This window comes from Aquarana catesbeiana, linkage group LG03 (genome assembly GCF_042186555.1).
Source record: "Aquarana catesbeiana isolate 2022-GZ linkage group LG03, ASM4218655v1, whole genome shotgun sequence".
Lineage (NCBI taxonomy): Eukaryota > Metazoa > Chordata > Amphibia > Anura > Ranidae > Aquarana > Aquarana catesbeiana.
The window spans coordinates 332910791-332938734 of NC_133326.1; the positions used below are offsets into that span (position 1 = coordinate 332910791).

Here is a 27944-nt window from a genome sequence, read left to right on the forward strand (position 1 = left end):
CACACGCGTTGTTCCTCAGGCCCCGCCCCTGGACGGGCGCAGGCGCGTAGCGCTTTATTTCCGGTCGCCATTCTAGAAGTGGATGATGGCTTGTGTACCCGCAGTGGGGAGTAGCGGTGTTTGTGTGGATCGTCTGTCACGGGAGAGGAGAGCTACAGGCGGGTTGTGATATACGAGGTGCGGGGGAAGAGGGAGGACGCCAGGTGAGAGCGGTGGTTGGGCCCGGGTTCTATTATCACCCCATTAGAATGGTGGACCTGCGATATTCGCTGCTGGTCCTTGTTTATAGCCAGTCTACGTCATCATATCCGCTCCTCCTGGCTCTACTACTCAGCATTGTTGTTGTGTCCCCATGTATTCTAATACTCCAGTGTCAGCTCCTTCTATCACCACACACAGCCCTTTATGTCGGCCGTACACACTTTAGTAAACGACTTATTTTCCATTTGATCTTTCCCTATAGGAATCATCATTCTATAGACAACAAGCCATTTGATTGTAACACACACAGAAAAGTGGATTTTGAACAATAGCTGGAAGATACAATTAGGAGTTATCAATCACGTGTGTTTCCACCATGCAATCTTATAATCCCATCACTCAGACTACCATTGGGATCCAAGAACAAAGCGTCTCAAATGATTATCACCCGCCATTCCCAATCCCATCTCAATGAAAATCTATGGGAAGGGGAGGTTTAGCTATTCAATTGTTTGTTTGACTTATGTTTATTATTACAGGTTCTTGTAGAACGCCTTCAATTGTATGCAGTGCCTTTCATCTATATTATACATTCACATCACATTATCTATATTAAACTCCTTTCTGCAAAAAAGTGACTGTATAACAAGACTCGTGGCCACTCATTAAAATGAGAAGAAAAGAGGTTTAACCCTAAACTAGAGCAGGGGTAGGCAACCTGGGGCTCTCCAGCTGTTGTGGAACTACATTTCCCATGAGGCATTGGTAAGGCTGGCAATTACAATTACTCCCAAAGGCATGATGGGACTTGTAGTTCTGCAACAGCTGGAGGGCCCCAGGTTGTCTACCCCCGACGTAGAGGGTTCTTTACTGTAAGAGCGACAATTCCCTTCTGCAGGCGGTGGTCTCAATGGGGAGCATCGATAGTTTAAAAAAACTATTAGATAAGCACCTGAACAACAGCAACATGCAGGGATATACAATGTAATACTATAATCACACACATAGGTTGGACTTGTCTTTTTTTTTTTTTTCAGCCTCACCTATGTAACACCAGTGCATGCTCTCACAGAGCTTACACTCTAAGGCTAGGGTTGCCACCTCATCCCTTTAAACCCAAATGCATATTAATTACACAGGTTCTGTGGCTGATTAAGGTGGGAATTAAACTCACTTGGTGGCTTATCTGCATTTAATTAGCCTCAGAACCTGTGTAATTCAAAGCTGTTCGGGTTTAAAGGGATGAGGTGGCAACTCTATCTAAGGCCCTTAACTCGCATTTGTACATTCACATACTAGGGCCAATTTAGGCAGGCCATAGATGATGCAATTATGGTTGCAGGAAAGAAAATCGCTTGAAACCTCCATCACAGACTGTGTTGATGGGGGAGCCGTTGTGTTCGCCTGAAGGGGGGAGGTGTTCCTGCCTGGAGAAAACAGTGATTATCGGTAGTGGCTATAGCTGCTGGCAATACTCGCATGTAAAAATCTGACATGCTGGTTGTACCCAAATTGATTGATGGACCCACTTAGGTACAATCAGCTTGCCCATGCATGGTTTGAATCTGCCGGTCGCTGCTGAAACAGCCAAGATTAAACTCTATGGCTGGTTTTATTTAAACAGGAGCCAATTAACCTACTGGCATGTCTTTAGAGTGTGGCAGGAAACTGGAGTGCCCAGAGGAAATCCGCACAGGGAGAACATGCAAACTCCAAGCAGGTAGTGTCATGATTGGCATTTGAACCAACCACTAGTACTGCCAGGCAGGAGTGCTAACTACTTAGCCACTGTGCTACCCATTTGATCAGATCACATATTGATCGTATAAAAAAAAAAACTGAAGTGTTTATGGCCACTATAAGATATATACTAGATATATATCTATATCTCTCAGATACGTAGTAGTATTATTATAACAGGTTCTTGTATAACACCTTCAGTTTTATGCAGTGCCCGACTTTTATATTATACTTTCACATTAGTACCTGCTCTCAAGCTTGCACTCTAAGGTCCCTAACTTGCATTTGTACATACACATACTAGGGTCACTTTAGGCCGGCCATATATGATGTGAGCTGGAAAGAAAATCGCATGGTTTCCCCATCAACACAGACTGTGTTGCTAGTGGCTATAGCTGCTAGCAATACATGCCTGAAAAAATCTGACATGCTGGTTGTACCTAAATTGATCGCTGGATGGACTTGGGTACAATCAGCCTTCCCACACATGGTTTGAATCTCGGCCAGTCCCTGCTGAACCAGCCCAGATTCAACCTACCAGCATGTCTTTGTAGTAGGGCTGGGGAAAAAATTGATTTCAATCTTGAATCGAGTTGAGAGGTCAAATCTATTCAAATTTTCAACAAATCGATTTTTTTTTTTTTAGATTTTTTTTTTTTTTTTTTTTAGTTTTTTTGTTTTCCCCCACCAGGATCGGCGCTGACACTGTGCCGGTCCTGAGGAGCTGCGGGCAGGAGTTTTTAGGTGAGGCTGCGGCTTTAGCCTAGTCCGCGAGGCTGGACGATGCAGACTAGACTGAAGCCGCGGCCTCGCCTAAAAACTCCTGCCCGCAGCTCCTCAGGACTGGCGCGGTGTCCATAAAAAAAAAAAAAAAAAAAAAAATTTGAATCGTGAATTGAGTTTTTATTTTTTTTTTGGAGAAAATCACCCAGCTCTACTTTGTAGTGTGGAAGGAAACTGGATTACCCGGAGGAAACCCGCACAGGGAGAACATGCAAACTCTCCAGGCAGGTAGTGCTGTGATTGGTATTTAAACCAACAACTCTAGTACTACCAAGTAGAAGTGCTAACCACTCAGGCACTGTTACCCATTTGCTCAGATTGCATGTTGATGATATAATACAATTGAAATGTGTATGGCCACCATAAGATATATCAGCTATGTTGTAGTATTATAACAGGTACTTTTAAAGTGCCAACAATTTATGCAGCACTTTGTAGAAATACACTATATTGTACGTTCCCATCAGTGCCTGCCCACAGGGAGCTTGCACTCTAAGGTCCCTAACGTGCATTTGTACATGCACATACTAGAGCCAATTTAGGCAGGCCATAGATGATGTGATTATCTTTCCTGCAACCACAGATTGCATAAAAGAAAATTCTTAGATTTCTCCACCACAGACTGTGTTGATGGGGGAGCCATTGTGTTTGCCTAACGGGGGGGGGGGGGGGAGCGTTCCTGCCTGAAGAAAACAGTGATTATTGCTAGTGGCTATAGCCTCTAGCAATAATCACATGTAAAAATCTGACATGCTGGTTGTACCCAAATTGCTGGATCTATTTGGGTACACTCAGTCTGCCCATACGTGGTTTGAATCTCGGCCAGTCCATGCTGAACCAGACGAGATTCAACTCCTCTATGGCTGGTTTTATTTAGACCAGACCAATTAACCAGCATGTCTTTGGCGTGTGGGAGGAAACCCACGCAGGCACAGGGAGAACATGCAAACTCCAGGCAGGTAGTGCCCGGATTGGCATTTGAATCAACAACTGTAGTACTCCTAAGAGGAAGTGCTAACCACTCAGCCACTGTGCTACCCATTTTATCAGATCGCATATTTATCATATAATAAAACTGAAGTGTGTATGGCCACCATAAGATATAATCATACTACTACATAGCTGATGGAACAGGTACTCTTATAGCACCAACGAATTATACATATACACTGTATTGTACATTTACATCAGTCCCTGCCCACAAGGAGCTTACAATCTAAGGTCCCTAACTCGCATTCATACTTACACATGCTAGGCACATTTTAGACAGGAGCCAATTAACCTACCTGCATGTCTTTGGAGTAAACCAAAGTACACGGAGGAAATCCGCACAGGGAGAACATGCAAACTCCAGGATGTGTCTGCATTTACACTAATTAAATGGAGGGCTGAGGTTAATTTTTCATGGCTTTAATAAAGCTAAAGATGATTAGTGTGTTAGGCAGCTTGGGCTTCATTGAAAATTCTGAATCAACCCTTTTTAGCCTGCACTTCCTTTGAGCGCAGACTTTTATCTGCTTGCTTCTTCAGCTTCATTAACCCCAGCGCCCTTTGTTTAGTTTATTTGGGCTTATTCATACCATGCCTGGTGTGGGCACACCAACAATAGAAACAGCAGGAAATCACATCTGGCTTCTCACATCCAGGATGGCTTTGCAGGGGGATCTGAACACCATTGAAGAACTGCCCCAGGTGTAGATGGTGCTGGAATAGAAAGTGTCTTTTTGTTAATTTGGCAGCTACAGTATTTTTAAAAAGGGGCCAAAATTTCTTTAATGAAATGTTTCTTTGTGACATTTTAATAAGGTTCACTTTTGTGGGGGGGGGGGGGGGGGGGGGGGGGGGTGCGGGTGTAGTACTAATCGGTGCACTGGCTTCACTGTAATCTTACTGCATACCAGCAGCTTTGCTCCAGCATGTGCATTTACCTGTGTGTTTTAGACATTTTTAGAGTTTCAAATTAGGTCCTGGATACACAAAACCCTATTTTTATTTTTTTACCCCCTAGACAAATTGAATGTACCTAAACACAACTATAAAAAAAAAAATTAAATAATCTGCGGATGGTGTATGTATGTATGTATGTGTGTGTGTGTGTGTGTATATATATATATATATATTTAATTTTTTTTTTTTTTTTTATAGAAAAAAAATTATATATCTGCGGATGGCATATTTGTAACACATTCATATACAGATGTAAAAATAATGGATTTTACAAACTGCCCTTCAATTTCATGATGGTTGGCAACCCTGATTGGGGGGGGGGGGGGGTGCAGGTAGTGTTTCTTTTTTACCTTAGACCCCTTTCACACTAATGCGCTTTACAGGTGCTACAGCGCTAAAAATAGCGCCTGTAAAGCGCCGCTCCTGTCTCTCCAGTGTGAAAGCCCGAGTGCTTTCACACTGGAGTGGTGCGCTTGCAGGACGTTAAAAAAAACTCCTGCAAGCAGCATCTTTGGAGCGGTGAAGGAACGGTGCATACACCGCTCCTGCCCATTGAAATCAATGGGGCATTGCAGCTACACCGCCGGCATAGTGGTGCTGCAGCAGCGCTTTCCAGTGGTTTTAACCCTTTCTCGGCCGTTAGCGGGGGTAAAAGCGCCCCTCTAGCGGCTGAATAGCGCTGCAAAATTGATGGTAAAGCGCCACTTAAAATAGCAGCGCTTTACCGCCCATGTACCCACTGCCCCAGTGTGAAAGGGGCCTTAATGCGGAGCGCATTAAGGTAAAAAATGTTTAGACTTTTTAGTACCTCTTTAATACCTAATAACGCCCATTTGTCTGTACCCAAATAGGCATCCAGCATGTTTATGAAGGCATCAGATGGCTCAGAATTCCAGGGCCAGGCCCAGGATGTTACACCTGCATACACTGGATTTCCTGGATTAAAGTGTGTGTTTACACTGGATGTTTTTGCTGCTTTCAAATGCTATAGATGGGTTTCATTAGGGTCTGTACAGACAAATGTGTTGTGTTATGACAAAGTTCTGTATTGTCCTGCATTTTGTAATCCACTGAATGGAAAAGTATAGTCAGGACAGGTTAGGGGTGTGGTGAGCCAAAGAAACAAAAAGGCCCTCCACTCAACTAACTATACTTTTTGTCTTGTTCCCAAGGCCTACTCCACAAAGACTATTGTTTCCATGCATTGCTAAGATGGCCGAAAAGCCTAAGTAGCTGTATGCAGGTTTTATCTAGTATAGGCTTTGTCTGTACCATACACCAGTGGGCTCATTAGGGATAAAAAGGATTATTTCCATTAAGGATGCACATGGATAGATCTATCAAAAATAGGGTTATCAGTGTTTTGCCGATAATGGCCGTTGAAAATAGAAAAACAAGTGCAGATGAAGGCCGAAAATTCATATAAATTCATTATATTAATAAAGAGGTTGAATATAATTTTAAATTTATTATATATTTTTATATACAAAACTGTGTATTTTGGCCAAGTGCATCCTGAATTTTTGGTTTCTGTTCTGAAATTTCATTTTGGTGCACCACTAACTTGAATTGGGAACAAGTTCATTGTTTTGGGTATATGATGTATTAGAAGTTCTTATTTACCAGGGTTCTGATGGATTTCTATCAATGAAATTAAAAAATGAATTGAAAAAAAAAATCCACTCAAATCAGTGCAGGCTAATGCCTACATAATACTGGACATTTTGCAGACCTAAAACTACATCAGTAGTACCTGGAGTGTGCATTGCTGTTTTGTGTAAGGCTTCATTCACACGAGGCGGATCTGCTGCCACGGAGTCCTCCCGCTGAGCTGGCGGACAGAGGTGATCTCTCCCTTGATCTCCGCTGAGCTGGGGGATGGCAGGTCCCTCTCTGCTCACTGAGCGGGGAGGGGCCTGTCGAGCGCCGCTGCTTGCAATGGAGAGATGGGACGAAAACGGACAGCATGTCCGTTTTCATCAGATCTCACTCGATCCGATCTGCCAGGGACGGATGTGATTGTAGAGCCATCCGTCGGATGTCAGCGGACATGTCACCGCTGACATCCATCACTCCATAGACTAACATGGAGCGCCCGTTCAGGTCTGCCAACAAAACTGACAGGTGAACCTGAACGGTCCGACAGTGTGAAAGGGGCCTAATAGTGCAGTTCTTGCAGTATTATTGGGTTCTCTTTAGGACTACAACTATTATTTTCATAATCGATTAGTTGGCCGATTATTGTTTCGATAAATCGGTTAATAACCTTAAAGTGTGGTGTATAATTTAGTTAATATGTAAAGTTTAGAAAAAGGCAATTTTATTCTTAAATATCTCTACGATTACGCAGTGGTAAATATAAATAACCAGGGTGGATTTGATTTAAATTGCTAGTAAAAAGGCTTGCTTTAAATCATAATTTTTAAAGAGACTGTCATCTGTCCCTCAGCGGCTCCCCCTCTGACCTGCTGTTGACTCACCGACAGTCTCATTTACTTTAATGGGACAGCTGGTTATGCGGCAGTGACACAACAAGGTGAGGGACGTGGCGGATGCCCCTTAACAGGCGCTGCCATGATGGATCTGAAATAGCCAGTGCTCTTTAAATGTAAGGACTTATTCTTGCTGGTAGTTAGGAAACCTTCATTTTGTTTACAAATATTGAAGATTCTATTTAGAATAATAAGCTGTCGGGTTAGTAAAACAGCGATATCAAAACCGATTCAATCATATGGTTTGTAGTGTGCATAGATTTGCAAAACAATGGGATAAAGGAATATTTCTGAGTATTTATCTCATGGTTACTGTGACATTGTGTAAATCCATCAATGCAGTGCATGTTCTCAGCTTGCAGAGCTTGGATTCATTGAATGGGTTTACCAAAAATGTAAATATTGCAGAATATACAGCCTCATGCTATATAACTATAAGTTCAATTTCATGCTGAACAAACAAAATTATTAATGTCTCTTAAATAGAAAATTATATTTTGAATGCTTTTACAAATTGACCTCCAGAAATGTCCTTTTTTGCTTGTGTGATTGGCTCATTGATTTTCCCAGAGGTCTGCATTAAGATACTAAGTCAAATTGTAGGCATCCCCTGCAACAGAAGTGTCATTTTTGGTGGGATGCTCCTATAGGGTTAATCACTTCTAAAGGAATGTATACATCAGAATAGTCGGTGCACCAGCTGATTTTAATGAACCAGACCCTTCCATTTAGAATCTATCAACAAAGGCCATGGTGAAACAGCAATTTCTTTACACTTATCAATAAAAATAACTAACCGCCATATTAGGAGATGCGCAAGTTTCTTAGTTTGGTAACCATGGCTTATATACTCCCCTTTTTCTCAACAAACCTCATGTAAATATGTTTGTTTTTTTGGTGAACTTGGCCATTAATCAAAAACTGAAGTGACTCTGTCACTTAAATTAAATTTACCAATTCAAAAAAAACAAACCTATTACTCGTGCAATGTAATGCAGAACGCTTTCACGAGCCATCCTTGCTGAATTCCAGTAAACTGCTGCTTCATTGATGGTACAGGAAATACTGGTGACCATCAAGCCCAATACACTTTTATATTTTTAATGATGGTTTCACAGATGTCAGTATTTGCATTATAATCTGGTTATTCTACACAGTTGATAAAATGATTATGCTTGCATGAGACGTTACCAAGTCCCTTCAACTTCTAATATTTTTTCTTCAGATGTGTGCTTGGCGTTCACAGCAGCACTTACTTTGAACAGTGACCATAATAATACAACTCCGCTGATGTCAACCCCACCCCCTCCATTGGCCTCGTTCAGATAATTCCAGTTAAAGCGGTAGTAAACCCACTGAATTTTTTTTTTTTTTCTTTCCCTACACCTGTAAGGGAAAATGCATAATGAGCTAGTATGCACCGCATACTAGCTCATTATGAGATACTTGCCTTAGAACGAGGCGCTGGCATCTCACCCGGTCCCGGAAGACACGCCGAGGGGAAATGTCAGCTCCCTCGGCGTGTCTTCTGGGTATCGCGGCTCCGGCGCTGTGAGTGGCCGGAGCCGCGATGACTGCAGTGGCTCATTGCGAGGGGAATATCTCCTAAACCCTACAGGTTTAGGAGATATTTTCTTACCTACAGGTAAGCCTTATTATAGGCTTACCTGTAGGTAAAAGTTTTAAAAATGGGTATACAACCACTTTAAGATTCCCTTGCAATCTAAAGAAGAAAAGCGCTTATGCTCAAAGAAGCTCAATAAAAACATGCAAAAGAGCACAAAAATGCACAAGCTGACTTCAAGCTTTTATGCAGAGAAAGTTAACTTATTTTTTCTGAGCTGCAGTGTGCTGCCCTGATGCCTAGAAGCTTCTCCATTTTATGAAATTACAACACATGGCACAGCATATAAGTGAATTGTTGTATTCGATAACAACTGTATTTATGTATATAAAGCATAAATACACCTTTAGAACATGTTGCACCCATATTTTGCTGCTAGGCAGCAGATGAACTTGTAGTTCTCAGTGAACTATGAGTGCGCTAATCTGTGCACTCAGTCCATTGACACCACCTCCATTTTTGTAACTAAAAGCCTGTATAGAGGTACAGGCAGAAAGATAGGAATGCCTGCAGGAGCCTGGCACTGCACCCTTGATCCATGCTGTGCAAGCTCCTATAGGGGGAGGCAGGGGATAATCCTTATCTTATGCATGGGAAATAATAAATACAAAAATGTGCTATTTATTTTTCCTTTTAAAAGGTGAACATCGCCTTTAATGCAGTGTGACCGTATATGAATGAGGTCTTACTGTGAGTTTGGGGATGCAGCAAGAGCAATCTAAAGCCAAACTGACAGTTGAAACATCTTATAGAAGATGGTAAGGATGGTATCAAGTGTGTTCGCAACTCCACATGCCTGATCCCTCCAGGAAGCTTGCACTGCGCAACGCTAATCACAGGCAGTGAGACATTTCCTGATCTCTGCAGCCGCGGATCAGGTAAATGTCTCACTGCCTGTGACTAGCGCTGCGCAAATACTGCGCGACACAAAATATTGCACAAACCACTATTTTATTCTGTAGGGTCTCTGCTAAAAAAAAAGTGTATAATGTTTGGGGGTTCTGAGTAATTTTCTAGCAATAAATATTGATTTTTAACTTGTAAGCAGCAAGTGTCCGAAAAAGGCTTAGTCTTTAAGTGGTTAAACTTCCCTCATCTACAAATAGAAGTTCATTCCTTTTGATCTAAGAACAAAATGTTACTTTGTTTATAGTTATCCTAGATGTTGTGATAAAAGTTGTCAGGCTGCCTGGATTTTTTTTTTTTTTTTTTTTTTTTTTTCAGCGGTCAGATAACTCTCTGCACTTGTTAGGTAGAATCGGGAAATGCTGTTTTAGGAACAGGAAGGGAAAAGAATCAGAATTTCGATTCTTACTGATTAATCATGCAGCTCTACAAGTTAAACATACCGTTTTTCTCTGTTTAATTTTCAGGTGCTCTGCATGGACCACTTCAGAGCTCTTTTCAGGGTTTCTGATTCATTTGCACTATGTTTCGTTGTGGTTTCTCTCATTTCTCCTAATCCCTGGAAGAGCGTGGCCTGGTAAGTTTCCACTGTGGCAGCAGAAAAGTGGTTGGGATTCTAAATGTACGGTGTTCGTATGGCTGGTTGCACAGTGCTGACGCCATAAAAGCACAAATGGTAAATGCAGCTGGATGGGAGTGATTGGTCCTTGCGTACATCTTTTTTTATTTGTTAAAGTGATAAACAGATGTTTGTTTTCATCAGGTAACAGCAAATATTTTCTGGACTATCATAGAAAAAAGGCAGCATCACTGTCCACAATAATGGCATCAAGACAACCTGATGTACCTGGTAAATGAACTCTTAATTGTGGCTCTCCTCAATGAAGGGAGATTGTAATCTAGCATGTGAAGGTCATATCCAATTTTACTGGGGAATAATTCAGCTCTTACACTTTCTTAATAAGAATACTTGTGAGTAGTTTGTGCTTTAAATCGATTTCAAATGAAATTAAAGTGATAAGACAACTTTTTTTTTTTTTTTGCTAAATGTGTTTATAATTACAATCCTACATGCAGCTATTCTCGAGAGTGGCAGAGAGCCAGAGCTTCAGTCAATTGTCCCTGTTGAAAAGGAGAGGAGTGGTTTTGACTCTGTGTCCCTCTCACTTTGCCTGTGTATGCGATGCAGGGAATGGCTGCATGTAAGATTATGTGCGCACGCACGTTTAGAAACAGTGGACAGTCCAGGGGGGCTCGTGGGCCCTTTAGGCACAGGGAGGGCACCTTCATACCTGTAGTTGTGCACCATGGGGGGGGGGGGGGGGGTAGGGGTAGTATGAATAGGAAGCTCAGAGGGGAAAATGATTAAAAACTGCAGTAGTGTGTGACGTTAATATCACTTTAATTCGCTTCAATACCTCCCATGTACAGCTCTGTGAGTGCCCAAGGCTGGTCATACATTACACAATTTTCTCATTCAATTTCCTTTAGATTTACCTTCAACTATGGTAGTACAAGGCCTGCCTGATTGCATACAAATCGAAAGTGCTTAGGTTTGACCTCCTGTATGGCCAGCCTTGGCTTGCAAAGTATTGCTCTGTGTAATGGATAGTGCAGAAATGATTACGCAGTATGTACACTCCGTTACATATAGGGGTTGATTTACTAAAGGCAAATCCACTTTGCACTACAAGTGCACTTTGAAGTACTGTCGCTGTAGATCTAAAGGGAAGATCTGAAATGAGGGTAAGCTATGCTGTTTTTTATTTTGCTTGCATGTCCCCCCTGGGATCTACAGCGACTGCACTTCCAAGTGCACTTGCATTGCAAAGTGGATTTTCCTTTAGTAAATAACCCTCTAGTGATAGTTGTGAACCATGCAGATAATCACAATAGGTGTATAGATAAAAAAATAAAGCATATATCTTCCTCCATGAACAAGATGGCTATGACCAACATTTCATACTGACAACCAGCCATGTGGCTCATCAGTAATTGAAGGTGACTCTGTTGCCTTTTAGCTGTGATGTTGGTTTGACTTGCACTGTAAAGCTAAGCCTGTCTGTGGCTAAGGATGTACTTTTTCCTTTGAGTCCCTGCGCAACAGCAGTATTTTCTTAGTTGTAGCAATGATGCTACATTGGAAGCCTCTGTGTTGTATGGGTGTGTAGGTATAACTTATTCTGGCCATTATAAGCACATACACAACCTAGGGAGATCCCAGCAGTGGAGGAATCTGCTTTGACCTCATACAGGAGCCACTGCACCACTAGAACTGTTTGTAACATTGTCACTTATGGCTTGCGTGATTGGCCAGAAAATCTAGGGACACATCTCTCAGCACTTTTTGTATGAACCACTTTATTTTTTTATTTTTTTCTTATATGGGGGGGGGGGGGTTGGGTGGGGGTCTGTTGTTTTTAACTGTGCTCAAGAATATTTCTGGATTGTGTAGTAAGGTGTGGACTCTTTGTCCTCAGCCATTGAGCACGGCTCGAGTGGGCTTCTAGGAAAAATGTCCCTGCCCATCGGGATGCACCGTCGTGCTTTCAGTTATGACGATGCTCTGGAGGATACAGCGCCGATGACTCCACCCCCATCGGACATGTGTACTAACACCCTGTGGAGAAAACCAGTAATCCCAGAACGTAAATACCAGAAGCTGTCTAAGGTATGCTGCATAGAGCCACCTTTTTTTTAGTAATTTCAGTTTGTGACACGTGTATCTGACCAAATTTGGGGTCATTTGTAGACAGCTGTGATTTAAAGTGACTCATGTCATTTTGGGTCCATAAGTAAAGTTATAAGTTTTCTAAAACCTATATTTTGGCTTATGATGTATACCTTTTGGTTATGCCTGGAGTTCTTTTTAGTGTATTTCTAATTTTGCAGCCAAATTAGGGTACTGCCTTCTTAAAGTAAATGTAAAGGTTCGTGGTGGGTTTTTAAATTTTTTTTTTTTTTTTTTTTTTTTTTTTTAACAAACATGTCATAACCTCCTGGCTCCTTCTGTTCAGCGAGTGCCCCCAAGGAGAGCTGTTTTCCATGAGGGCACCCATGCGGGCGTGCTCCCAAGTCCTGCTGCTACATCCATTGACAGACGGCAAGACTCAGCCCCGCTCCCGTGTCGCTGGATTTGATTGACAGCAGTAGGAGCCAATGGCTCCTGCTGCTATCAATCTACCTAATGAGGACCTGAGACAGTGGCTGGAGCTGCTAGGCTTGTGCTCGTCGCTGAAACGATCGGGTTCAGGTAAGAAAAAGGGGGGCTGCTGCAGTGCAGAAGGTTTTTCACCTTCATGCATAGAATGCATGAAGGTTAAAAACCCTAAGACTTTACAACTCCTTTAATATCCGTGTTCCCATTCACTTAGCATAATTAAAATTAAGCAACACTTTTTAATTAAACTATGTATGTATAGGAGGGGACTGGGTTTGTTTACCATAATTTACACTGTTCTGTACTGGCAGATCTACATTATCATTTGTAATTTAAATGTGCACATTGTCCTAACAAAGGGTTAAAGATTTGAAGGCTTGGGTGGTACATTCTGTTAATGCACTTAAAAAGTCCCTTATCTGCACATTGCCATCTATTCTAAGCAGTAGAATCTGCCTGTAGAGCACTATCAATAAATCCGCTCTAAAGAAACCACTAAAAAGGTAAGAAAAACATATTTTAGGTTTTATTTGTAGATATGCTGTAAAGGAGCATAAACATATAGTGGGTGTTTCTCAAATTTTGGCTGCAAAAGGGGGCAATACACTTTTTGTGTTCAACTACATATTCTCTTGTAGTGAAGATGAAGCCTTGCACTTAACATGTCATTTCTTTTATGTTTTCCCCCTCCCTTCCCATCATGTCATACCCACTCTCTCTTCCCGTACATTTTTCTGTCCGGAGTAGGTTGAGGATGGGGATAACAGTATGCCCCCACCTGCCCTTCCCCATTCCTCTTCTGTTGAAAAGGCACCTGTGGTGAAGGCTAAAGCAACTTCTGTCATCATGAACTCCCTTTTAACAAGTAAGGATGTCTCATGTTTCCTCATTTTGGACCATTCATTTGTAATGTACAAGTCAGTTGATCTTTTTAATGGCAAATGTCATTGGCAGGGTCTAGTTTAAATAAGTAGTGTGCTATAGAATTGGCAGCGCTGCTTACAGTGGGTCCTTCTCCAAACTGTCCTCATTCAGGACTTTTTCAGTACAAAGATGAGTAATTATGCAGTGGTGTTACCGCAGACATGTTTACAAGAATTGAAATGGTCTGGACTGTATTTACAACCTTATTTAATGCAGCTGGAGAATCTGTTCGATTTCAAGTATGCTGCTCATTAATATTTAACATTTCAAACCTTGATGGCAAACATCACATTTCATTTATTTTGCACTATATATTTTTTTTTTTTTCTTTGACATATGTAATGTGTTTACTTTTGTAATGCATTTCAGCCACTTGCAGATGTTTGCTTTTTATTCTGATAACATTATCTGGGATATGCTGAGTAAACAGTTTGGCTCAGTTTTGTTGTTTGCAGAGTTGTCTTTTGGGGGCTAGAATAGCTGCTGGGTGTTTTTTTTTTTTTTTAATGGCTTTTTCATTAGCCTCCTATTTTGATGTAAACCCTTTACTAATTTACAGTAAACTGAGTTACTGTACCTAAATTCCACAGATTGCCTATGATTTTTACTTATTGGAGGTACTTGTATAGTGCAGCGCTTTACATATATTGTACATTCACATCAGTCCCTGCCCTCAAGGTGCTTACAATCTAAGGTCTCTAACTCACATTTATACAGGAGCCAATTATCCTACCAGCATGTCTTTGGAGTGTGGGAGGAAACCGGAGTACCAGAGGAAACCCACGCAGGCACAGGGAGAATATGTAAACTCCAGGCAGGGTAGTGCTCTGGTTGCGATTCGAACAGTCAACCCTAGTGCTGCCAGGCAGAAGTGTTAACCGCTTAGCCACTGTACTGCCCATTAGTTGTGCGAGCCCCAGCGGAACTTCCTGCGATGAGCTGCAAGTAGGCAGCCCCGTTGAAAGCAATGGGAAGCTGCCGACTCTTGCAATTAATCACGCCCACTTGCATATAATCTCTCAAGCAGCAGTCGCATGTGGGAGACTGGCCATGGATGCAGGCAATATTTGCATACTCAGTAGTTTTTTTTAGTTTTTTTTTATTTTATGCCGTTTCATGCTTTTCATTATCACTATAGTACAGATAGGGGGCTTAACTGCCCAGCTGTGGATTTGCTATGAAAACAGCTTTGTAGCCAACTCAGAGCTGTTGCTGATGGTCATCACCTGATCCAATGACTGCAGCATGCCTAGATACATATCTCTTGTGCTGTCAAGTACACATCTGGATGGCCTGCAGAGGTTTCAAAGCAGTCCTGGACAGAGATCAAGTAACTAGCAAGTTTACAGGGGACAATTGGGGTATTCAAAAAAACAAATATCTTTACTCGCCTCAAAGCTGCAGCATTGGTCTGCTGCTGCAGCTGTCCCCCTCTGGCTCTAAGCCAGAGAACTAAGCGATCGCGTGGTGTAGGATCATTCAGTTCTGGTGCGAAAAAAAAAAATCCCCATCATAGGGTGGCTATGTCCATGGTATGTCCATGGTTTGTCCATGTCCATCACAATTTTTCTGCTCAAATTTCTGAGACCTTCCAAAAAAGTAAAATAAATATAATTATTATATTATTTTTTTAAGCAGAGGCCCTAGAGAGGCTGCAGCGCTCACCTTTTATAATCTGACAATTGGGAAATCTCCCTGCTGTCAGAATACAAAGACACAGTGAGGAGGGTTTCCGCATAGTGTGTGAATGGGGGGGGGGGATTGGGTCAGTTTGTGGGGCGATGGTTGAACAAAAAACTGACTAATGTATGGGCAGCCTAAATTGGTGTCCATTTTTTTTTACAAAGTAAACAGTAAACCGATCTAAATTCTACAGTGCCCTGAAGCTTACGTTTTTAAAGGTTAAAAAATTTGATTCATCAAAACAATTGTATTGCTTTATTTGATATAAAATACATTTGAAGGCTAAGTTTCACCTTTCTGAAATATTTTTGCAGTTATTTTTTTTTTTTTTTTTTTTTTTTCACAGGGACCTGTAGAGCAGTGGTTCTCAACCTCAGGCCATGCTTTGGGAATTTCTCTTAGATAAAATAGCTGTCCAAAATACCAAGCCATTGACTCTGATTTAAAGTGTAAGATGAAGGAAATGCTGCAAGCATGGCCTCTTGGGGGTATTTGAGGACTAAAGTTGAGAACCACTGCTGTTAGAGCACTGCACCCTACGATCAGTGGATTACAGGTGCATGGCTAGGCTCCTGCACATCCTCCCTCCAGTTTTTTTGGCAATACTTTTGTACAAGCTTTGTGTTAGAAAGCTGGAGGAAGTGTCATGAGCACCCTCAGTTGTTCATTCAACTACAAGCTGTCTTCTATGGTGGTAGACAGGAATTGTGTTCATAGATCTCAATTTTAAAACGTGACAGCAGCTGTGGGGGAGAGGATTCCCTGCCTGCTGCAAGGGGTGGGAGGAAGTGCTGCATAGTAACATGTTACACCCTAAATATGGGTGTAACAGGTTACTAAAGGTGAACTTATCTTTTAACAGAAGCTGCATGAATGGTAACTGCACTCATACCCCCTCTGGGCACCTCAAGATTGACTTGCTGGCTGGGCATATACAGGCATTTCTTCTCCTTGGTTTTCAAAGGCATAGAACTTTTGTAACTGCTATTTGGGGCTCTGTTGGAGAGATTTATCTTTAGTGGTTTTGTCTTGTTTTCTTTGGTAAAACAGCACAGGAAGAGAGGGATGTCGAATGGAGCCCCAAATAGTAAAAACCCAACGTAGTTCAATTTTTTTTTTTTTTTTTCATTCTAGCCAAAATATAAAGTATTTGGCGTGACATAACCTTTAGGCTAAAGATTGCGCTATACTTATTAAACACCTTTCTGTAAAGCCCTGATCCTTAAAAAGCCCTTTTTTATACTTTTTATATAATTTTTTTTTTTTTTTTTCTTTACAACCAATGGTTTAGGCTGGCCATAGACGACATTGAAAACCGAGCGAAAATTCTTGGTAATTAGTGTGCCTTCTGCGACATGCGTTTTTTTTTTTTTTTTTCCCTCCTCCTAATATGCAGAAGCGTCTGAACGTGTAAGTAAGTGCTTTACAAAACAACCCCAAACTAAAAAAAAAACAAAACACAAAACTGGAGATGTAAATATATAAACACACTTGTGTTTAAGCAGCATTTGAGTGTTAATTTGCATTGTACCCACTACGTATGTGTGTAATTGTAATGACTGGATGCGAATGGAGGAGTACGGCTCCGGTCAGTCTAGCTGTGGCACTCGCTTGAAAGCTGTGTGTGCAAATATCTTCCATTTCAGAACATTCACAAGAGAGCATTCAACGCTTCGAGCAGCAGGCTGGTCTCAGGGATGCTGGCTATACTCCACACAAGGGTCTCACAACTGAAGAGTCCAAATACCATCGCGTGGCGGAGGCTCTGCATGTAAGATTTGTGCCTTGCCCCCCTCTGTCCCTTGTACTACCTTCCATGCTGCTGCCTAGATCTTGCCCTCTGGTATTTACCTGTAGTGCTGCTGTCAAGTGAATGTAGGCTTTGCTTGCTGTTCTCCTTCCATCATCTCTTCAAATGTATTCTGCATTTTATTGTACTGTACATGCATGAATGTTTGGCGTTTTTATAAGAAAAGTGTGAAGGGAGAGTACATAGTACACCTATTCATACTTTGTACTTTTGTGCACCATCTTTATCATTTGGACTAATATGGCAATATATTTATATATTTTTATAGTTTAATGTTTGGATGAAACATTTTGGGCGTATAGATGTGTCTTAAGAGACCAAGCCTAATGCACACAAACGCTGTAGTCCCCTCTGTATGAACATGGATATATGGTGTAGAAAAGTGTACATCTTGGCAGATACAAACTGTGGATGACAGCCTGCTTTCACTATGCTAGTGGGGTCATTGTACATGTACTGTATCCTTGAAAACACAGCTATTAGCCCAAGTGAATAAGATATAAAGTATAGTAAAGTTAGTGGGTAAAATTATGGGGCTCCCAGATTAGTGCCTATAGATGTAATCTCCATGCTAGCCATGAGAAGGGCAATGTATGGATAACTTAACTTTTTTTTTTTTTTTATAAGCAGAGCTTATGGTCATTTGTGGATGTTTTTGGCTAGCATGCACATAGATCTTGAGCTGGTAAATATACCAGTAGCTATTTTAATGGTGGGAGATTTGATTGCTAAAACTCAGTAAACCTACGTTTTGATTTTCGGACTAAGGCAGTCTTTTAATGCATTGGATGTCAGTGAGGTTTGGCTAGTCGCGTGTCCTAAAAACATAGACTTGGTCTATGCGGTATGTCCAGTTTAGATTTACTGGAAAATTTTCAGGTTTAAAACAGTTGACCTCGATGATGGTTCATTGTTTACTGTGGTAATGCACAAAGCATAATAATTTGCTATTGTTAGTCTAGATATTGGAATGTAAAAACTTTGCAAACATTTGCCAACTTATTTCCTTCGTAACTGTTTCCAGGAGTAACTGGTTACTTTGTGCAATTGGTTTGTAGCCCATAGTTTACGTAATGTTCTTGAAAGCTATTGCAGATATGCTACATGTCATTGCTTAATGCTGTTTTGGCACAATTTGGTTTTGTTTTATGTATTAATACAATTTGTAGAAAAAATGTTAGCCACTTAGATTAATTGTGTTTTGTACTTTTAATGTGGCATTCTTAAGCCTAGTACACACAATGAGATTATCGGATGAATGATCGTCCTCCCCCTTTTTTTTTTTTTTTTTTTTTTTTTTTTTTATTTGGATGCTAGTCTCCATATCAAACGAATAGGTTACTAAAGTACAAAAGTTCTGTTATGACGGAATAAAAATTCGGAAGTAACGTAATGTATTTGTATTGTCGGACGAAAACTGTACTGATTAAACGAAAATCACACAATCTGGTATCGTATGAGAAATCGTTTTGTGTTCCTTTTGGAAAATTTCTGACAGCTGTGTTACAATCAGATTTATTGTATGATCTGTTCGAAAGCGTTTTTTTTTTTTGTTTTGTTTTTTACGATATTCTGATTGTGTGTACAGGTCTTTAGGTAGCCTGTGCATTAATCATTTTTTCATTATACATTTTATTTATTTTTTTCTTCAGCCATCGGGTTGAAAAAAAAGATTTGATTCCTCCTCGAATGTGTGGATAGGGGCATCACTCCTGCTGAGTTACTGTATTCTGATGGGGGGGCGGCTTACCTGCCATCAGAACACACTGATCATTGCTGCAGGCTATATGCTGAACCAGCCGAGTTTCGATCCATGTATGGTCTGCTTTAGTCTACCTACTTCATTGCTTAGAGCTATTTGCTAGGCTAACTGTCCTCATTATTGAGCCCTTGTTCACTCATTGGATTTTTTTTTTTTTTGTGAATGTAAATTGTGGTTCAGTCTACAATACTGCTACTTAAAGCCGTTTTTAAAGGAATATGTATCCCCCAGGCTGCACAGGCCACCCCTGACCTTGGCTGAAGACTTGAGGACTCCAAATAAGATGCAGCTTTTAAAAGCCTGTCGCCAACATTTCAGCATGGTCCAGTACCAGTTTGCTAGGGTGAAGGTGCATTCCCTTGCCCTTACAGAAAGGTCTTGCATGACCTAGAGATTATGGTTGTATTCCATTTAAGCCCTAATTTGGGTGGAGACCATCTGTATAAATGATGCCCATTTTTTTTGCTGCACCATTCATTGTCATGAACTGTAAGTATGGTACAAAGCATGGTAAAGGAGTGTACTGTGATCTGCAGGTGATACCAGTATTGCATCCTGTCCACTTGTGTACAGTGATGCTCAAAATGCTTTTTTCCCCCCTTACAAGAATAGATCTGCATTGGCAATGCATAAAAAAGCAGGAATATTGTCCAGCTGTTGGATGTAGAGCCAGGGTTTTCAGGTTCTTTGTGGTTTGATCTAAACGGATGCTTTTAAAAAGTTGTGTGTAAATTGAGGATTGGCCATATCTAAAGTCTCGTATAAAACGCTTGCTTGAGCTGGTAACCTTTCACTTCATGCCCTTCACATGTTTACTGTCTTCTATTTTAATAGTAATGATGAATCAGGTCTCGGGTTGCCTTTTTGTTATTTATAAGAAGCTGTTTAAGTGGTCTCAAAACATTGCCATACAGGAATCAATGGGTTAACTGGCTTCCAATTAAATATTATAGTTTACATGCTGGACTTATTGTGCATTCTTTGATCTCAGATGTATTTGGTAGATATTTTTTTTTTTTTTTTTTTCACCCTGACAGAAGCTAAAGATGCAAACTGGAGAATCAAGTGAAGACAGGCAAAGCTCATCTACTCAGTCCACACCTTGTAGCACTCCAAGCTCTTCACCAAAGCAAATGCGCAGGTAACACAAACCTCTCACTTGACAAATGAGTCTTGTACATGTGTTTTTGGTGTGTTTTCCTTCATCACAGACACCTACTCCTAGCAACATTAACGCATCCCAAAAAGGCATGTGAAAAAAACACAAATTTCACTGAAAAAATGCATCGGAAAACCGCATCAACTGCAGCCTGTATAGGTGTGAACATGGCCTTAAAGTGGACTATTCATTTACTTTGGAAGCCTGCATAAATATACTGTACTCTGGATCGCAATAGACATTAACAATATAATTTTCACACTGCAACATTGTAACTTTTTGTAGCAAATCACAAGACTGGCTGCTGCAGTATGAACTGGCGTGTCAAGAGCACACCCAAGAACTGCACCAGGGATTATGACTTTCATATGTGTGTCATTTGAGCCTGGATCTAATTCCAGAAAGTAGATACTGATTTAGTCCAGCCATAGACGGCCGATATTCCATCTGTGTGTGGACATGCCGAAAGTACTAAGTTGATCCATCAACTCGTACAACCAGCCTGCTGGATTCACTTGCAATTACCGCTAGCGGCTGCTGAAGCTGTTAGCAATAATCACTACAGCTTAGCAGGAAGGATTCCCCTGTTGGCTCTGACTGTGTTGATGGGGGGAATTGTGGTTGCAGGAAAGAAAATCGCTCCGTGAACCAATGGCTGAGAGAGCGGATCTGAGTGTTCTGGCAAGGGGGGCGTCCCCCTATCAGAACACAACAGCTTAGCGGGGGGAGATCACTGTACTAAAGTCGGATTGTTAGTACAGTGACTCCAACCGGAGCTGTCAGTTTAACGATTATTAGTGTGCATCAGGCTTTTTAGGCAATTCTTGAACAAAGATGGTTTTCTCTTTCTAAGGAGAAATGTAGATGAAGCATAATAACTATAGGAGATGATACATACCTGTAAGTGTTAAGCTGGGCATAGATGAATTGAAATGGAGCCACATTACTGAACCTGCGTGCGCTTAAACATGAAGAAATGTATGATGCTATGGTCACTTTAACAAGAAATTTCAGTTTCTTCCAGTAAGGAAGTATCCGTATCAACGGTTAGTGCTAAAATAACAGCGTTCACCATTCTTCAAACATAGTAGTTCCCACTGGCATGGAAGTATCGATACTAAATGTGAGTGTTTAACATGCATTCACCATTGTTTTTCATAATGTTTGTCCGCAGATCGTGGTTTAGTCAGGGTTCCACTACCTCCCTTCCAGCTGGTGAGCTTCAGGGCACAGACACCGACAAATGGAGCATGTTTGCCCCTCGTACAGTGCAAAAGTCAACTACAGATCCAGGTAAGAATGAAATCCAGGCACTAATTCTACTATGCAACGTAAAAGCTGCACATTTATCCAGTGGTGTGTGTGTGTGTGCGGTTTTGTGGGTTTTTTTTTTTTTTTTTTTTTTTTTTTTGTTTTGCCTTTCCCTTCCTCTTCTAACTGTATAGAAGATATTTTTTTGAAAAGTTGGCAATTGCCTTTGAAATTGGAGAAAAATCTGTATTTTCTTAGATATGTTGCAAAAAACTATGAAGTGCAGAATTACTCTTTTAAATTGCTTTTGGAAATTAAGTACCCTGTGGAAAACTGAACCGCTATATAAAAACTATTGCCTTTACATAACGCGATATGTCTGATGCAATGCCCATGATATCCTGTTCCTATCCATCTTGTCCTGACCTTGCTCTAATAGTGTGCGTTGTGCCTGTAAGTAACATGTAACTGGTAAATTGTGAAATTTTGGAATGTGCAGTGATACATGGATTCGGCTTTCCTAATACAGGAAATTATCTTATTACTCCAATGTTAAAGGGTTTGTAAACCCATGTGTGTGTTATTTTAAAAAAAAAAAAAAAAAGTCATACTTGCCTCCACTGTGCAGTTCGTTTTGCACAGTGCAGCCCAGATCATCGTCTTCTGGGGTCCCCTGGCAGCACTCCCATCGGTAAAACCCCTGGGAGAAGCGCTCTCCGTGGGGGTTACCTTGCGGGCGCGCTCCTGAGTCCAGTGTTTGCGTCTATAGAGGCAGAATGCCGGTCTCAGCTCTGCCCCCCGCATCATTGGATTTGATTGACAGCAGCAGGAGCCAATGGCTGTGTTGCCATCTATCCAAGAGCCGAGAAATGAGGGGCTGGTCACTGTCAGAAGTTTTTTCATCTTAATGCATAGGATGCATTAAGGTGAAAAAACACGAGGGTTTACAACCCCTTTTTAACCACTTGCTTACTGGGCACTTAAAACCTCTTCCTGCCCAGACCAATTTTCAGCTTTCAACGCTGTCACTCTTTGAATGACTATCGCGCAGTCATGCTACAGTTTACCCAAATGAAATTTTTGTCTTTTTTCACACAGAGCTTTCCTTTGGTGGTATTTAATTGCTTCTGGGTTTTTTATTTTTTGCTAAATAAAACAAAGGACCGAAAATTTTGAAAACAAAACGGTTTCATGGTTTGTTATAAAATTTTGAAAACTGGTGATTTTTTCCCCTTCACTGATGGGCACTGAGAGGGGGCAGCACTGGTGGGTGGCATAGTGGGCACTGGTGGACACTGCAAATGCAGCTGTAGCTTTCTGTGTGAGGGACCGATGTCTCTCTGACAGAAGCCAGTGATCGGCTTTTTTTTTTCCCCCTCACGTTGACAGATTACTGAGCTTCTGCTTACATCACGTGATCAGCCGTCATTGGTTGACAACTGATCACGTGGTAAGGATCGACCCCTTACTCGGATCTGTGATCAGCTGAGTCTCATAGACGCCCTCCTGGTAATTAAGGCCTGCACTGTAGCCGTCTTTCGGCTATAGCGCGGGCGGCAAGTAGTTAAAGCTGATCGCCAGCTATCTCTTACAGCCTCTGGATGTGCTGTATAAACTGTGCGTAGATGAGGGTACATACAGTATATAGCACTGTGTTCAGGTGTGAGAGACCTTCCTGTCTCTCATACCCAGGACAAAATAGAATCCTTCTGAGCGCCACTCAGCCGTTCATATAAAGCTTTTATAAAGCGATATAAGCTGATGTTGCAATCTGACTTTCACACTTCTGGCAGGAAGCCTCAGCTACATACAGCACAACCAGTGGCCACACATTAGTTAGTGAAGGAAATTGTTAGTGCCAAGCTGGCCCAAATTAACTATCTATTTAACCACTTGAGGTCCGGGCCATAGCCGAATGACGGCTACAGCGCGGACCTCAATCATGACGTCCTCCCCTATGCACGCGCACCCCTTACCATGTGATCAGCTGTCAGCCAATGACAGCTGGTCACATGATGTAAACAAAAGCTCGGTGATCGGTTTCGTTTTCTCCTCACGCTGACAGCGTGAGGAGGAAAAAAAAGCCGATCACCGGCTCATGTCAAAGGGACATCGGTCCCAAAGAGGAAGGAGGCACAGATGCCTCATCTGTGCCTCCAAGTGCCATCTGCCAGTGCCCACAGTGTTCACAAGTGCCACCTATTAAAGCCCACAAGTGCCACCTATTAAAGCCCCCACAAGTGCCACCTATTAAAGCCCACAAGTGCCACCTAGCAGTGCTGCCATCAGTCAGTGCCCAATCGGTGCCCATAACCGCCACCCATCGGTGCCCATAACCGCCACCCATCGGTGCCCATCGGTGTCGCCTCATCGGCGTAAATAAACGAAGGAGAAAAATTAACTGTTTGCAAAAATTGATAACAAAATATAAAAAATATATAATTTTTAAAAAAAAATTCTGTCTTTTTAAATTTTTTTTTAACAAAAAATAAAAACCGTAGAGGTGATCAAATACCATCAAAAGAAAGCTCTATTTGTGGGAAAAAAACGATAAAAATTTCATTTGGGTACCGTGTTGTATGACCGCGCAATTGTCATTCAAAGTGCGACAGCACTAAAAGCTGAAAATTGGTCTGGACAGGAGGGGGGTTTAAGTGCCCAGTAAGCAAGTGGTTAAACAAACTAAAGCTGGACATCAGCTTTAATGAGTTACCATGGATTTTGTTAATTTTTTTGCAGATTATTTTTTTTTTTTTTTGTGGGGCTATATTTGCAGTTTCTTTGACCTTTCCCACACTTATTAAAGAGAATTTAACAAGGCCAAACCTGGAAAAGCTTAAGGAATATTGTAAATTTGAACTTACCATCTACAGTCTAACTGCTGCTAAAATTTTGTTTTAATAATCCTATCTTAATAGGACAGGATACAGGCTTGATATTCATAGACTGCTTTGCGAATAAGAGCAAAAGAAGAAACTAGTGGTTCTCATTGCACCAAACTGGCCCAGAAGAACCTGGTGGACACACATATTCAGACTTCTAGGAGACGTCCACTGCTCTCTTCTAAACAGACCAGTCACTGGCTGATCAATGTGGATGTTTTAAGGCCGAGTCTTGCAGGACAGAGGGGTCTCAGATTCTGTCGTTTCCACATTGCTAAAGGAAAAGCCACTTCCAGAGAGATCTACTATTGTACCTTGTGTGTGAACACAGGCACTTCAACCTCAACTCTGTGCCTTGCATTCTGATCTTCCTACAATTGGAACTTGGCCTTAAGCACACTTAGTGGCTGTAACCCCTTCCATATACCCAGTGAAGTGAGTAGACTAGGTGATGCACAAAGATGAAATTAATCCTCCAATCTAAGTTGTACCTGTGTTTTCTGGAGCCCTGTTTCCTCCACATCAATTCAAAGTACACAGATAAAAGGATTTTTCTCTCCGCAGTCAAAGGCGAGGGACAGGGATCTGACATCACACACCTTCCAGCCAAAGCAAAAGAGCGCTGTGTAATCTAAGAGCTGAATGTAGGAAAGGGACCCCCATCCCTCAATCCCTTTACACAGGCTCATAGAAGCATACACCGCTGAGGCTGTGAGCTGGAGGGCTGTCGTGGCATCGCCCAGGATTCTGTTGTCGGTGTAACCTATAAGAAGTGACTCCTGCAAATAGCAGAGGGGAAAAGACAGCAGAGAAAAACGACACTTGGTGCTTTGGTTAGAGGCAAGTACACACTATAGAAGCAGGGGGCAGATTTACATCTCAGGCACCTATCGGCAGAAAATTCTCACCTGGCCCACACTGCAGCTGAGAGTCTAATAACGACATGACCCCCCCCCCCCCCCCACACCATCCTAGTAAGGCATGCCTGTCTCCTCCACCATCCTAGCAATAATATGACCATCCCACCCCCCCATCTAAGTAGTGGCATGCCTGCCCAATCTCTCCACTGTGCCTGTATTAATCTGCATTGCTTGCAGAAAAAAAAAAAGCTGACTTGCAGGGTAGAGTTAAAGGGGGATGTCAAGGGGGCATGTCCTCTCTTCACATAAAGGTACCAGCCTCTAACCCAGGGTCTATAAATTTCAATCCTTTGTCCTGTACTTGATGATCTGGAATTTACAGGCAAGTAAAATATCAAACTTTTATGTCTGCACTTAACTAGTCCTCACAATTTGAGGTTTCAGACAGAACAGAGTGATGGGCACCTGTGTGTGCATTTGTATATTTGCAACACTTGGTCACGTTTAACATTTTGGAGCAAGAAGAGCGTTCTTGCACGTGGATGGGTTGTTGCATTGTTTGGAATTATATAAAGGATTGTTTGATTTCCATTTATCTAGAGTAGTCACTTTGTGGTTTTTTTTTTGTTTCAGTAGTGTATGGAATTGAGTGGAGCACTTCTCGATCTCCGCAGCAACACCATTTTGGCATATTGCATATATACTTGTTGTTCATAGGTGTGCGCAGGGGTATTTGCTTTTTGGCTAAAGCCATAGAAGTCGTACTTCTCTTCTGGGTCAAAGAAGTGTGTGTGGGGTTTGGTTTTTTTTGTTTTTTTGCACTCCTGTGACCCAGCTTCAGCAGATGGTGGACTAAGGCTCACTTTTGACTGACGTCAGAGTTGGTCTGGGCTCTGGAGGGATCCAGACTTTAAGGTCGGTATCCATCCAGATGGCTGAGCGGCAGCTGGCTCATCCTCTTAATGCGCCACTGTAAGCCTGAGCTAGCCACTCTGGCACCTCCATAACCCAGCGCTCCAGTGAGCGATGGAGGGGCAGAGCAGAGAGCTGGTGACTGACAGTCACCGTCCTCCGCTCAGTTCTTGGTCTTCACTGAGCAATCTGCGGTCATCTGATTGCTCAGTTCTCAGTCGTAGAACTGGTGAAGGACAGCTGCAGACTTATACTGGTTTCTGCAGCACCATAGGCGAGTATGTTTTTGTTAAATTTTTGTTCTATCCCGTGTCTTTAAGGCATCTACGGGCTATTTAATTTCCTGATCTGTTTGTGTAAAGTTGGATTGTGCGTCTAAGCCTTCCCTAATGTTCTCTGGCCAAGTTTGCCGAAAGGAACAATCTGTAGCTATGGATTTTTCTGGCTGAATGCTATAGTGTGTTTTTTTTTTTTTTTTAATGAAGCTGGCTGAGCTTCCTTCTTCATAGGGAACTAAGGGTTTGCCCAATGCAGACTAGTTGGTACGATCAGTCTGCCTTCTGATGCTGTAGGAACTTTGTGTGTGTGTGTGTGTGTGTGTATATATATATATATATATATATATATATATATATATATATATATATATATATATATATATATATATATATATATATATATATATATATATATTTTGTGTATATGTATGTATTATATTTAATATATTTGTGTGTTTTTCAGAGCAGTGCCACTAGATACATTACCATGTTTGTCAATTGATCTACTTTTATTTTATTTTTTTTCTGCAGGTGGCTTCACAGTCCAGTCTTACAAAGGTGCGCAGAAACCAACTCCAATGGAACTGATGCGAGCCCAGGCTAACAGAATAACTGATGATCCTGTTGCACTAAAACCACCAAAAATGGAAATGCCACCATTAATTACTGGAGATAAGAAAACTGTCAGAGGCCACAACCTTAAACCACGTGACATGAATATTCTGACTCCCACTGGATTCTAAGGAGTACGGCTCTCTTCATAGGATGATCTAGTAGTAGACACTTTCCTGTTGAAACAAATGCATCCTCCCTATACAAAGTCATTTTCTGGTTGTCACTCATGATATGGTCCTTTTAATTTATTCTTTATTTGATAGTAGAAGGCAAATTGCTGGTTCTTTCCTTTACAGACAGGTCAGTTGAAAACCGTAACTATGCATATTGTGGTTAGCTGTTTATAATTCAACTATAGTACACAAATGGTGAATTGTGCCACAGCTTGTCATATCATTAAGCCTTTGACCTTCCACTCATCCCTTGAAAAACTTTCCAGGGATACCCCATTATGTAACTTTTGTTCCAGGACCATGTCATCTTATACTAGGACAGCTGTAGCTTCCAGCACCAGGTTTTGTAAATATCACAGAAGTTGAAATGCAATAAGTAAAGCATGGAATAGCCAATGTTACTTGTGTCTCCTGAGCTTTTCCAGACTAATGCAAAGTAAATCTTAAATGCTTAGGTTTCTAATTTGCAGATTCAGCAATAGGTATCTAGCTCAGCAGATGGATGAATATGGGTTCCTGCTTACTATCGAACATGGGCACATGCAAGCTGCTTAGTATTTTTTTTCCATTCCATTTTAAATTGCACATGGAAATTCGGTTGGCGTTAATTTATTCATATGGATTTTGTGTGTGTGCTTATTTGTTCTTTGTGCCTCCATTTCTGGTTTAAAATAAACTGTAAATGAGAAGTTATTGTTTTTGGTGTGCTTTAATGTGTTTCCTACAAACAAGCATTGGATGATTGTAATTCGGGTTACATGAAGTATGGTTTCTTTTGTGAA

General features: G+C 41.4%; 1 protein-coding gene across 4 annotated transcripts; it reads left to right on the plus strand.

Annotated features, from left to right (window-relative positions):
* Positions 1-27851, plus strand: KIAA1191 (KIAA1191 ortholog). 4 transcript variants are annotated; one of them, XM_073620533.1, is made up of 9 exons: positions 1-203; positions 10161-10270; positions 10457-10543; positions 12174-12364; positions 13601-13718; positions 17107-17231; positions 20070-20173; positions 21366-21484; positions 26906-27851. In XM_073620533.1, exons 3-9 carry the CDS (start codon positions 10516-10518, stop codon positions 27115-27117), a joined length of 897 nt encoding a protein of 298 aa, XP_073476634.1. In that variant the 5' UTR covers positions 1-203; positions 10161-10270; positions 10457-10515; the 3' UTR covers positions 27118-27851. The 4 variants fall into 4 exon arrangements, with proteins under 4 accessions (XP_073476634.1, XP_073476635.1, XP_073476636.1 ...); XM_073620534.1 differs by having other exon boundaries at positions 1-177; XM_073620535.1 differs by lacking the exon at positions 12174-12364 and having other exon boundaries at positions 2-203.
* Positions 27852-27944: the final 93 nt, after the last annotated feature.

Coding starts and splice junctions, on each gene's coding strand:
- KIAA1191 (XM_073620533.1), top strand. CDS start 10,516: ATGGCATCAAGACAACCTGATGTACCTG. Junction 10,544..12,173: donor AAGACAACCTGATGTACCTG/GTAAATGAACTC, acceptor CTTTGTCCTCAG/CCATTGAGCACGGCTCGAGT. Junction 21,485..26,905: donor AAAGTCAACTACAGATCCAG/GTAAGAATGAAA, acceptor TTTTTTCTGCAG/GTGGCTTCACAGTCCAGTCT.